This window comes from Corylus avellana, chromosome ca1, assembly GCF_901000735.1.
Source record: "Corylus avellana chromosome ca1, CavTom2PMs-1.0".
Classification (NCBI taxonomy): Eukaryota; Viridiplantae; Streptophyta; class Magnoliopsida; order Fagales; family Betulaceae; genus Corylus; species Corylus avellana.
In genome coordinates, this window is record NC_081541.1 from 48,880,228 (window position 1) to 48,893,976 (window position 13,749).

The following is a 13,749-nucleotide window of genomic DNA, read 5'->3' on the forward strand; positions in this document are numbered from 1 at the left end:
TTTTTTATGTGCCATAAGTCTGCCATGCCCCATTATGTTGCGTGTTTTTTTTCTCTCTCTCTCTCTCTCAATTGCGTAACGATTAATAGCTTCTAGAAAATCTCTAATTTTCTTTTGGGTCATCAAGACTATACACCCACTCCTTCCTACGTGTTGTCATTTGGAGGCAAGACAGAAAATGAGAGGAAAAGTTATCATTTCCTTTATTTTTAATGTTTTAAAGAAATAATAGAAAAGAAAATGGAAATAGGCATCACTCCTTTATTTGGTTAACAATAAAATTATATGTTATATGAACAAAGAAAAAATGTAGAGAAAATTATTAAAAGTTGTTATCATCTCTCTTCAATTTCTCTAATATAGGCTTTATTTGTTTCGATGTAAAATATTTTATGTCAAAAAATGTTTTCAACTAAAAAAAGATTTCCTGCAAAAATTTTCTGATGTTTGGCGCGTATGAAAAATCATAATTTTTTTTTATATATATATTTTTTCATTCAATCATATTAAACTTTAAATTACTAAAATGTCCCGACCAGGGCCTGGCAATGAACTGACCAGGTCCCACGAGTCCCGATCGGGTCCAAGTGGAGTCCCAACTAGGTCCAAGTGGAGTCCCGACTAGGTCCTGACAGTCTCTTGGTTGAGTCTCGACAAGTACCGGCAGTGTTCTAATCGAGTCTCGTGCGGGTCTCAATCGATTCTTGGGCGAGTCCCGACAGTGTCTCGTGTGGGTCTCGGTCAGGTGCCGATGAGTCTTGACGAGGTCTCGGGCGGGTCCCGATGAGGTCAATCGATTTGAGAATGAGATGTTCAAACTCGAAAAATTGTTTATAGTTTTCAAAAATGAAAACTATTTTTTCGAAAATTAGAGAAGAATTTTCAGTCAAGCAGAAAATATTTTCCGTTAACTATTATTTTACGTCGCACCAAATATTGGAAAATACGAAAAATATTTTTCAGAAATCATTTTACGTCGAAACAAACGGAACCTTAAAAAAAATATTTAAAAAAAAATTTCAAGTCCATTCAATTTCAATTAGAGAGGAGCACTTAGCACTCCTCCGACCTCTCTGGGCTCCTCTAACCTCCATTGTTCTATTCCATTTCTCTTCTCCCCTATCTTCAAATCGCAGCACCTCTCGACATCCCTCTAATTAGGGATAGCAATTTATATTCGTGTGTTGAGTTTGAGTCATGTTGAAGTATGTGTATACGATTATATATATCAACTTTAATTCGATCTATTTAATTAAACCGGTCTTTTTATTTTTTTTTCTTTTTTCTTTGCCCTTTTTCTGTTGTCCTTTTTGGCCTCTCATTTTCAAAGTGCTAGGAAATTTGGCTTGAACGATCACAATCCATATCTACAACGCATTTATGGCGCATTCTATTCAAGACAGCTCAACTTGAATAGTCTCTCCCCTTAAAGTCAAATATCTCATTTTTATTGCCTTAATACAGTTTTTTTTTTCTTCTCCGATTTGATAAGTGTTTGGAATATCCCAGTGCACTTTTTGGTTTTATATGGTTATTCACATGAAGAAAAAGTGATGGCAATTGGCAACTGTTTTTTTCTACCACAGATATTAAATTTATTTATTAATAAAAAAAAAATTGAAGGGTAATTTAGTCTTTCTAATATTTTTTGTTATGGTTTAACGGCAAAAATTAACAAAGGTGATCAATTGCATTAAATTAAAAGTTTAAGGAAAAAAATTAAAACTTTTTAAATTTAAAAAGTCTTCTCAAAACGTGTAAACTGACTACTTCCTTTCTTCTTCTTTTTTATCATCAAATTGAAAAAATGACCAAATTGACACCATTATTTCAACGGACTGACTTTTGCAATTCGGGTAATAGAAACTTCCATTAGACAATAATTTACGGATGTGAAGAAAAGAATAATTCGCTTAACAAAAAAAAAAAAAAAAAACAAGAAAGAAGAAAAGAATAATTCTTTTATAAATTAAGTGGTAGTCCATACTTTATAAATAAATAATACTAGATATCACATTTTTATCCCTCAATTATTTTATAATATTGAAATGATAATCTCAACTAAATTTTAAATTTTTTCTTTTTAATGGTGGCCGATTCAAAAGGTTAGTCGGGAGTCTTGAAACTGTTACGTTAGCCTTGTGAGATAAAAATATATTAGTGACCGACTGGTGGCTAGAAGCCTAGAGCAAGCCATGCCCCCTCCAGCCCCCTCCATGAAAATTAGAAAAAAAAAAAAAAATTGCTCCTAAAGAAAAATCTAGCTCCCTTCAAGTTAACTTCTTAGTTCCGTCTCCGTATCTAGCATTATTCTTTATAAAAATGAGTGTCGACACATCAACTGTTAGGTGGTAGTCCACATTTTGGTTGTTGACATAATAAACAATATGTGATTTGTATGTCATGTAAATTTTAACGATTGGCATGACAAATTACTTAAAATATTACATCAGTCTGTTTAAAACTTGTAATAAAAGCCGAAATATCTTTCACGGCATTGAAACAAATTTGCCTTTAAAACCCTTTACCCAAGCTTTGAACCCAAGTATGAAAGCATGCGTGAAGAAAATTCAAACACGTTATAGGAGAAGAAAATATGTCTCCTCTGTATATGAACTAATTAACATTGATAAAGACTTCAATCCCAAATTGTGGGTTGGATTTGGAATGTGCAATGAATGCGTTTTTTTACCTTTTATTTATTTATTATTATTGTTATTTATTTGTTGTATGTATAGTGTGGTGACTTTAATTAATTGTATGCTTTGACGCTCCTAGATTTCTCTTACCAAACACGCCATCTTTCTTTGAAATAGTCATACTTCATCTAATTAGATGGTGGAACTAAGGTTTGGCATTTTAGTAGCCTTATATATGCATCTCTTACCAACATGCCGTTTTTATGGGTCTATCTGTCCTGATAATTTAATGTGTTGAGCTTACCAGCTCGGGTAAGTAGACTCTACAACTCTTTTTTCTTAAACTGTCCAAAATTTCTAAAAAAATTGAACAACATAATTGTAGGGTATCCCTATCCAAGTAGTTTTATCACTATTGAGCTAAAGTTTTCTTCATATATATATATGAGAAGCTTCGCACAAAAAAATGCTTGAATAGTGATGCGCTTGGCATAGTATCATTGCTAAACGACACTGATAGGTGTCATTTTCAAAGGAAAACGACACCTCTTAAAAGTGTCGTTTTGTCGATGAAACGACGTCGCCTAGTTAGGCAACATCGTTTCATCTACGACGTGCGCCACCATTTGAAATGGTCACGCATGTGTCACTATTGAAACGATGTTGCCCATTGAAACGACGTTGCCCCACTGGGAGACGTCGTCTCAACATGACATGACGTCATAGCAAAGCTTATGTCAATTGTTAGAAAAACCATTCTTACATTTTTCAGTAACACCTATTTATTACCTAAAATGACTCTAGATTTACTGTTGCCGCATTCACTTAGATAATTCTAGTTTATTTACCCTTAAATCAATAAAACTTAGGTTGTAATTGTCAATGTGACAAGAACAATATTTTTTCTTTATTTAAAATAGCTATCAACATTTTAGGAATTCTTTAAGGCTATATCTAATACTGGTTTTGATTTAATTAATTTATTTTTTTGGGTTTGAAAATGTGAGAAGTGATTTTTTGTTGGGATATATATTTGAAATTATTTTATGTTTTGGGATTGTTTGTTAATGATTTTGAGAAAACTGTGTTAATTTATTTATTTATTTATTTTGAAAACAGAAAAATACTTTTGAAACAGTTATCAAATGAGGCCGGCCTGTTATAATTAAATTATGACAAAGAATTATATAAAAATAATAATAAATAATTAATTGGTGCAATTTCAAGAATATACTTTTAAGGAGATGATTTCAGAATATTTAAGGAGCTAGTTGATAAAAGAGAAAATTAAAATGACAAAAACTTTGATGGATCTGTGGGTGGTTGAAAGTCTTTATTATTTTATTGATAATATTTAAATCCACATACATTGTATTGACCCATTGGGTTTCTATTAATTGTTTCCCAATTACTAATCTATAAAGTCAACAAAAGCCTCACATTTTAGTTTCTCACTCAAGTTCAATCTAATTGGAAAAAGCTAATAAATAAATAAAGTCAAGTTCAATCTCAAGAAATATATTAATATTAAGACAATTACCTTATTACAATTAATCAATGTGGATATGAAAATTATTAACTATTAATTGATGAATTTCTTCACCTTTTGTTTCTCCCTTTTTTCTTTTTTCTTTTTTCAAAACAAAAATATTAACGAACAACCCAAAACACAAAAGCTTCATTTTTAAGGTTTTGCTAAAAGTGCGTTTTGACTATTTTTGAACCCTTAAAAGTGCTTTCAATTTTTTTTACCAAACGGGTAATTTTTCTTCAGACGAACTTTTTCAGTATTAAATACACTTTTAAGCCTGTCAAATGCATACCCAAACAAGCTCTTGGTGAATAGAATATGATCATTTTCAGTACCAATGAATTGGATAATATCCAGTTAGTTATAATGGATGAGTATTTTTGTCTTTTTTTACCCTTCTACTATAACTAACTGAATATTATTCAGTTCAAATGAAATGAAGATGATCCTAATTCTTAGTAAACATCCTTTGATTTGAAAATTTTCTTACACTAAAATACCTTTTGGTATTCATATAGAGGATAATGTACCTTTACTTAATTTTATTGGCTTATAGTTAAAAGAAGCTAGTTGAGTGTCTGACTTGTAATGATTTATAAACAATAGAGTGGGTGGACATTGATGCAATTGAGATTTTGGGATTTAGTTAAAAAAACAAGATAAAAAGTCATGATTTTTATTCTTATAACTCATAGTTTTAAGAAATAATAATTAATTATATGACATGAAATGGACTTGGCTAATTAAGAATTAATTTTAATTAAAAAAAAAATATAGGCGTAAAAATCAAAGAAAAGTGGAGGGAAAAGGTGGAGAGCAGTTATGCCTATCTTTGTCATTAAATGGAAGTTACTCCAAATACAATCTAATAAAGAAAGGGAGACATCAAAGCCGGCTTAGCTTTAATGACTTAAAAGTACAAAGTAAACAACACCATAATGAAAAGGAGAAATTTCTTTATTAAAGATTTTTTATTTTTAAATGAACGTAAGTTCCAGATCATTGGAGAACACAAATTTAGAAAGAAAAAAAAGTTTTAGAGTCGGTAGCATTTCTCATCATAGATTTTTTGTTTATTAATGCTTTTAATAAAGTGTTTTTTTATTGATTTATTTTAAAAAAAAATCAAAGAAATATTAATAAACTGAGTCGTAATCAATTTTTCTAAATGGGGAAATAAAACTATAAAAGACACTACTGCTTTGATGAATTAAAACATGATTTATGAAGCATGGTGCATGGATACCATAATTAAAAGACAAAGACAATTATTAAAACCCAAAAAAAAAAAAAAAAAAAAACCTACCAGAAAAAAAGGAAGAAACAGCGTGACAATTTAGGCTGAAGAAGCCAAAGTTCTGTTTCACAGATTTCAAGTTTTCCAAAGAGGGAAATGGTAGACACTCTGGTCAAATCGGGACACCCAATGGGCATTCAAATGTGAATACAATTTGATTATTCTAATCGACAGCAGACCTTCTAGAATAACAGCTCTCTCTCTCTCTCTCTCTCTCAAGTTTCAGACTTTTCCATGCACAAACATACGGAATTTCGATCTCTTTTATTTTATGATTTTTGATGCGTTTGCTGTCGCCACCCATTACGACTTCTTCCCCCATTTCTTTGCAGTCGACGCCCTCTCTCTCTCTCTCTCTTATACAGCGCCTTTGACCTTTTACGATTTCTTCTTCTTGGTGCCTCAAAAACACGCTGATTCGACCATTTCTGTGGCACAAGAAAATCGCCTTCAAGACCACCCTCTTCTCTCTTCTCACATATAACTCTCTCTCTCTCTCTCTCTCGGTCTGTCTAACGTTCCCTGGAATAGAAGCAAGCAAGCTCTGACACCCTCTGTTTTGCACATAGCAAAGGTCCTTCCTCTCTTACTCTGGAATTCCTGTTTGTACAAATTGTATCTCACTTGTCAAGCTGAATACTTTACTGGGTTCTTTTTCCTTTTCTATTTTTCTGTTCATTTCTCATGCGTATACAGCTCTTTTAGTTCTGGGTTTTGCTTGTTTTATTCAATTTCTGTTGCTGTTGTTGTAAATTTTGTAGCATTTGGTTGAAATCACCATCTGGGTATTTCATGAATTTGTTGATTGTTGACTCTGTGCAGCTCAAGAGGCCTCTGATAATCAGATCATGGCCTCTGAGCGTCCCCTTTTGATCCCATCTCCTAGAATTCCCAATACCCAAGACCTGTTGACTCTGCCCGTCTTTTTAGATCTAACAAAGCCCAATTCTGGCCGCCCTGGGTCGTTTTCCGTGATGGAATCCAAAAACTCAGCTGAGAATTCCTTTAGTGTAGAACCCAATTTGAGTTCCTCCTCCCAACGAAGTGTCTTTTCCATTCAATCCAAGACTTCCGCCGGAAATTCTATTAGGGAAGGGGGTTTTGGTGATTCGGGATCGAAGCCGGTGCGATATGGGTCAGGACGGCCTGATTCCGAAGCGCTTGCTATGTCCCAGAAGGAAATCAATGACGAGGATGCGAGACTGATTTATATAAATGATCATGGGAAGACAAATGAGAGGTTTGAGTTTGCCGGGAATTCGATAAGGACTGGAAAGTATTCGGTTATTACATTTTTGCCAAGAAATCTGTTCGAACAATTTCATAGAGTTGCATACATATATTTCCTTGTAATTGCTGTGCTTAATCAGCTCCCCCAGCTGGCTGTTTTTGGCCGGGGAGTTTCAATTTTGCCGTTAGCCTTTGTGCTTTTAGTCACGGCGGTTAAGGATGCATACGAGGACTTTAGGCGGCATCGGTCCGACCTGATTGAGAATAACCGGTTGGCATCTGTTTTGGTTAATGATCAGTTCCAACCAAGAAAATGCAAGGATATCAGAGTTGGTGAAATCATCAAAATTCAGGCAGATGAAACAATTCCTTGTGACATGGTGCTTCTCTCCACGAGTGACCCTACTGGTGTTGCATATGTACAGACTATTAATTTGGATGGAGAGTCAAATTTGAAGACTAGGTATGCAAAGCAAGAGACCCTCTTGAAGATGCCTGATAAGGAGAAAGTTGGTGGGCTGATCAAGTGTGAGAAACCAAATAGGAATATTTATGGGTTTCATGCAATCATGGAAATTGATGGGAAAAGGCTGTCTCTTGGACCCTCCAATATTCTTCTTAGAGGATGTCAGATCAAGAATACTGAATGGGCCCTTGGGGTTGCAGTGTATGCTGGTCGGGACACCAAAGCTATGCTCAACAGCTCAGGAGCTCCATCTAAGAGGAGTCGGCTTGAGACCCATATGAACTTTGAGATCATCATCCTCTCTGTGTTTCTTGTTGCTTTGTGTACGATTGTCTCCATCTGCGCGGTTGTTTGGTTGCTGGGCCACAGGGAAGAGTTGGATTACTTACCTTATTACAGAAAAGCTGACTTCTCATTTCAGGCGGATGGAGACTATAACTATTATGGTTGGGGATTGGAGACTGTGTTCACATTCCTCATGTCAGTTATTGTTTTCCAGATCATGATACCCATTTCACTATACATTTCCATGGAGCTTGTCCGGATTGGTCAGGCTTACTTCATGATCCGAGATTCCCAAATGTATGATGAGGCATCAAATTCAAGATTTCAGTGCAGAGCGTTGAATATAAATGAAGATTTAGGACAAATAAAGTATGTATTCTCTGATAAAACTGGTACACTTACAGAGAACAAGATGGAGTTTCAATGTGCAAGCATATGGGGAGTAGATTATAGTGGTTGGAATTCACAAATTGAGCAAGACGAATACTTTGTTGAAGGTAATACTGTTATTTTTTTGGTAAATTAATCTATAGCATTTGTGATTTTCTTTTCACGTTGCATAACGTATTCATCTAATGTTTGCCTTACTTGGTGTCAGTTGAGGGGAAAGTTTTAAGGCCAAAGATGAAGGTGAAGACTGACCCAGAGCTTTTACAAATATCAAGAAGTAGAACTGACGCAAAGGAAGGCAAACACGTCCATGATTTCTTCCTTGCATTAGCAGCTTGCAATACAATTGTACCTCTTGTTGTAGACACATCTGACCCTACTGTGAAGAGGATAGATTACCAAGGGGAGTCGCCAGATGAACAAGCATTGGTATATGCTGCTGCTGCCTATGGTTTTATGCTCATAGAACGAACCTCTGGCCATATAGTTATTGATATTCAAGGAAAAAGGCAAAGGTAATTAGATGTGCTATTGTCAATTTATTCCCCTCCTCTACAGCACCACTTCTTCTGCTACAACTCTTACAATGAACACCACCATTGTTAAAACAGCTTTAAAAGAGTGGCTGCAATTATTTTGGCTACTTTTGTATTATTATTAGGAGAAAATTTGGTTTGACCTATTAGTGGTTTTATAATTGTTAAAAATCCACTCGTTTTTCCACTTAAATAGTTGACATTCAATTTTTTTTTCTTTTATTTTTGTCATAATCAATATGAAAATGAGAGAGAAGAGAGTGGCATGTGGTGGTTGGAATCATTTGTGAAGCTAATTGATATATATATATATATATATATATATATATTTTCAACTAGTATTGTTGACAAAATATTTATGGTAAATATGACTGGTGACAGTAAACTCTGGGGTGATAATGGTTGCAGTGGTTTAAGTAGGCATACTTGATTACTCTTTCAAGTTATTCTCTTGTTATATTCATAGGTAGCTTCTTTCAGGAGATATGACCTTATTATCTCTTCTTTTGATGAATTTTCTCATCATGGGCAGTGCAGGTTTAATGTTTTGGGTTTGCATGAGTTTGATAGTGACCGGAAGAGGATGTCAGTTATATTGGGGTGCCCTGATAACAGTGTGAAAGTTTTCGTAAAAGGTGCTGACACAACCATGTTTAGTGTGATAGATAAATCTTCAAACAAGAATGTAATACGTGCAACTGAAGCCCATCTCCATGCTTACTCCTCACTGGGTTTGAGAACGCTTGTTGTTGGGATGCGGGAACTGAGTGCTTCAGAATTCGAGCAGTGGCACTCTTCCTTTGAGGTGGCAAGCACTGCTTTAATTGGTAGAGCTGCTTTGCTTCGAAAGGTTGCTAGCAATGTTGAAAACAATCTGAGCCTGCTGGGTGCCTCTGGTATTGAAGATAAACTGCAACAGGGGGTGCCAGAAGCCATAGAATGTCTGAGAACAGCAGAGATTAAAGTGTGGGTTTTGACTGGGGACAAGCAAGAAACTGCCATATCAATTGGCTACTCCTCCAAGCTCCTGACAAGAAAGATGACCCAGATAATAATTAATAGCAATTCTAAAGAGTCATGTAGAAGGAGTTTAGAAGATGCCATTATCATGTCTAAGAAGCTCAAGACTGTTGCTGGGGTTACAGACAATGCTGGAGGAAGTTCTGAAGCTGGTTCAACTCCGGTGGCCTTAATTATTGATGGTACCAGCCTTGTTTATATTCTTGACAGTGAACTTGAAGAACAGGTCAGTGCTTGCAAATGCAGTGTTATTTATTTATTTATTTTTCTAGTCCTTGGTGATATCTTGTATGCTGATGTGGCTTACTCATCTTGAGTTGCAGCTCTTCCAATTGGGCAATGAATGTTCCGTGGTGCTATGTTGTCGGGTGGCTCCATTGCAAAAGGCTGGAATTGTTGCCCTTGTGAAGAACAGGACTTCTGACATGACGCTTGCCATTGGGGATGGTATGTTATCTTATGCTCCCAAAAAAATTGAAAGATGTAGAAAATAAATTGCATCTTTTCCTGCTTACATTTTGATGTTTATTGTTGACATTTGACTTGGATTGCTAATAGGTGCAAATGATGTTTCAATGATCCAAATGGCTGATGTCGGAGTTGGAATTAGTGGCCAAGAAGGTCGACAAGCTGTAATGGCATCAGATTTTTCGATGGGGCAATTTAGATTCATAGTTCCTCTTTTATTGGTCCATGGGCATTGGAATTACCAGCGGATGGGCTACATGATATTGTATAATTTTTACAGGAACGCAGTGATGGTTTTTGTTTTATTTTGGTGAGTAGTATTTTGGCACTTATATATGCTTGATTCTTTCTTCGTATATAATGATCTTGTTTTCCTGAATATGCTATCTAATTGAGGTGGTTAAATCTGCTGGAGATTTTTGTGCAGACCTTAATAGAAGTCTTTGCCTGAGTGAACTATGCTTCAGCTTTCTCTCAGTCTCCCTCTTCAGCCTGAAGGGGAAGAGAGAGAAATTGTTTTTCATGGTTGTGTTTCAAATCATACTTACTAGGTTTTTTATTGTATATTCCTCTTCAGAAAAAAAAAAAAAAAAACCTATCTTTCAGAATCTGGGTGGATATGTGGGTGAAATGACACTTTTGAACTAGAATTTATAGAAGTGAAGATAATTGGATTTTGATCCTTCTTTGTGGTCAAACCTAGATTTGTCTCCAAATTATCATATGTTTTTATAATTCAAATTTGAATTACTATTTAGTCAAGTGAATGGAATTGAACTTGTACATAAAGAATATGATTAAAAAAAAAAACTTGCAGTTTAACCTAATTATGCCCATAGCCTATGCACTATTTCCATAATGGGCCTGCCTACTATTTCCGTGGGTAATTTTTTTCATGTGCTGTGCAGGTATGTGCTCTTTACTTGTTTCACCCTTACAACTGCAATCAACGAATGGAGCAGTGTGTTGTATTCAATAATCTATACTTCATTGCCCACAATTGTTGTTGGAATTCTTGATAAGGACCTAAGTAGGGGGACTCTTCTAAAGTATCCTCAGCTTTATGGGGCTGGGCACAGACAAGAGTGCTACAACTCAAAGTTGTTTTGGCTAACAATGGTTGACACTTTGTGGCAAAGTGTAGCTATCTTCTTTATCCCTCTCTTTGCATATTGGCACAGTACCATCGATATATCAAGTATGGGAGATCTTTGGATACTTGCAGTGGTGATTATGGTTAATATACACTTGGCCATGGACGTCATCAGGTGGACTTGGATTACTCATGCAGCCATTTGGGGATCTATAATTGCGACTTTCATTTGTGTTATCGTCATTGATGCTATACCCTCTTTAATTGGTTACTGGTGAGCCCTCTTATCTTATATGTCACATTAGTTCCTTCTTTCTGCAAGTAGATAATTAAACTTAGACTCTTTTTGTTCAAACTATGAAATACAGTTGCAAGCAATTGCCTGCGAAAAGCTATGTTTCTTTGCATGTGTCTGCATTTCAACTATGCCTGTCGCATTGTTTTTTCCTTCCCAATAACTGTGTTTTTCTGATAAGCCAGCATCATTATTGGCTCTTCTCTTTATTTAGTTAGGTTTGGAGAGGAACCCTACCCTCTCTGATCCATTCGACACGTGCAATTTCTTTTTCAAATGAAATTAAGTTAACACTGCAAAAGGGGATACCTGTGTAATCCACCTCGTGCTAGGGTTACTAGTTCTGTTTTAAAAAATTGATAGAGCTACACATTATCATGATAGCAATGGCTGAATTCACATCGTAGCGATTCACAACTCCTAATGCAATTCATTCTGAACTAAAGCTTCACACAAGAAAGCCTTAATCCCAAAGTACTTGGGGTTGGCTACACGCCATTCGGCTTTATGTGAATAATCCATTCCAAAGATCTATGCTCTTTATTACTCCCAAATTCCCAGGAGCTCACTGTCACAAATCACCCATCCACTACTTCCAGGCAACAAAATCAGAAACCTTAATGGTGGTTCTGCAAGTTTGCATAGATAATTAGAAATTTGTGGAGTAATTTTTAATCGAGTAGAGCTTGACTTTTTAGAGTAAATGGAAAATAGCACTTGCAGTTAGTTAAACGGCTCGTGTGTTAGTCACCTGTCAAAGTCAGGATGCTGATTCTGCAAATTTTCTCAATTTTTCTGACAGCCTTGATTGATTCAAGTTCTTTTTATAAATTTGCATGTCTCAAACACCCTTTCTTTGTTTCCCTTGGAATACATTCGCAATTATGGCAACAACTTGAAGAACCTTAGACTACCCTCAGGCCAAACAAAAACCCCAGACTACCTACCTTAGCCCCCTATGTCCTCTCTTTTGTTTATACCTAATGGCATCTTCTGACAAAAAAGCTGGCAATCATAAGCTTGTAATTAATCATGTCATTCCCTGTCCCCTTAGAGTAAATTACTCATAAAAAAAAAAAAAAAAATTAAAAAAAAAAAGATGAAGTGTCTTCATGCATGAATGTAGAATGAAAAAATCTATTAAAATTGTGATATTGGTTTTTCAATAGAGACTAATGTGCAACTCCAATATTTGCAGGGCATTCTTTGATGTCGCGAAGACCGGAACCTTTTGGTTATGCTTGCTTGCGATTGTCATCACAGGCCTAATTCCTCGATTTGTTATAAAGTTTATTTGTCAATACTACAGCCCGTCCGATGTTCGGATTGCAAGGGAAGTTGAAAAGTTTGGGGATCCAAGGGAGTTTGGAGCTGTACAAATAGAAATGAATCCTATTCTGGATCCTCAACGGAGATGACAAGGTGATTTTGTTCCTTTTCTTTTGTAAAGTATCCCTATTCTTTAGGCTGCTTCAGAGTAACTCTCTTGCGTGCCGGATTTTAATTATTTGCTATCCTAAGGATAGAGGTTTTTTTCTTCTTTTAGTAGTGTATTTTGTTTTGCTGTAATCACCAAGAGTTATTCAATGTAAATTAGCATTGTCTACTACAGAGAAATTAGACACTTTTGTTACATGAAATTTACTATTAGGGTTTGGTACCATCTTCTCCTTGTCTTCCCTTGATGAGTGGTAGACTAAAAGTGTAAGCATCTCATATCATTATTATCCAAGTCCATTGTGAGAGAGATTTTGGATTTTGGATGCTTTCTTTCTGAGATGAACTTCCACATGTATCTTTTTATGCTTTTTATACCATAATTATGATGCCATTTCACCATAATAATTATGATGCTCCCTCCCGCTCGTAAAGTTTTAAATTTTTGTTGAGTAGGTGTCATCATAGCGCTCTCCACAACTATCTATATGAGATTCGTGCAATACTTAGGATATTGCATGGAGTGCAATAATTGTAATTTGAGTAGTAGTTCATTTTAAATGAACGGTTCATATTTTACCACATCATCAAAAGGATTAAAAATTGAAACACTCTCTCGTTTTCTCTCTCTTCCTCTATTCCTACCTCCATCATTAAGGTAGGGTTCCACAATTGAAAAAAAGAGAGTTTCCGTTTTTAATCTCTTTGATGATGACTTGACAGATCATGGGCTATTCACTTAAACTAAACGGTTCATATTAGAGTTATTGCACCTTGTGCAATACTGGGATCTCAATAAAATACGAGTATCGCACAACTTTGATTTAGTGATTTTAGTATTTCTATCAAACAAGCGTTATGTAATTAGATTGCTTGTCGAAATTCATAAAAATGAAGCTTAGATTGGATTATTATTACTAGAATAAAAAGACCAATAATCTTTTTAAGTCAATTGTACTCCATCACACCAATAAATTAGGGAGCTGTCGCTCAATTCATTGTAGGAAAAAAATAATAATAATAATAATGAATAAAAAATTCTAATTTGCCCTTCTACCAAAA

General features: G+C 35.2%; 1 protein-coding gene across 1 annotated transcript; it reads left to right on the plus strand.

Annotated features, from left to right (window-relative positions):
- Positions 1-5,627: 5,627 nt before the first annotated feature.
- LOC132190383 (phospholipid-transporting ATPase 1) lies at positions 5,628-13,009 on the plus strand. Its single transcript, XM_059605363.1, has 7 exons — positions 5,628-7,945; positions 8,047-8,353; positions 8,912-9,620; positions 9,718-9,841; positions 9,953-10,172; positions 10,771-11,229; positions 12,449-13,009. The coding sequence occupies exons 1-7, from the start codon at positions 6,316-6,318 to the stop codon at positions 12,666-12,668; spliced, it is 3,669 nt and encodes a 1,222-aa protein (XP_059461346.1). The 5' UTR covers positions 5,628-6,315; the 3' UTR covers positions 12,669-13,009.
- Positions 13,010-13,749: the final 740 nt, after the last annotated feature.

Excerpts from the sequence above, each read along its gene's own strand:
- LOC132190383 (XM_059605363.1), top strand. The coding sequence starts at position 6,316 with ATGGCCTCTGAGCGTCCCCTTTTGATCCCATCTCCTAGAATTCCCAAT. Across the intron at positions 8,354-8,911 it reads ATTCAAGGAAAAAGGCAAAG|GTTTAATGTTTTGGGTTTGC; the intron begins GTAATTAGATGT and ends TGGGCAGTGCAG. Across the intron at positions 10,173-10,770 it reads ATGGTTTTTGTTTTATTTTG|GTATGTGCTCTTTACTTGTT; the intron begins GTGAGTAGTATT and ends TGTGCTGTGCAG.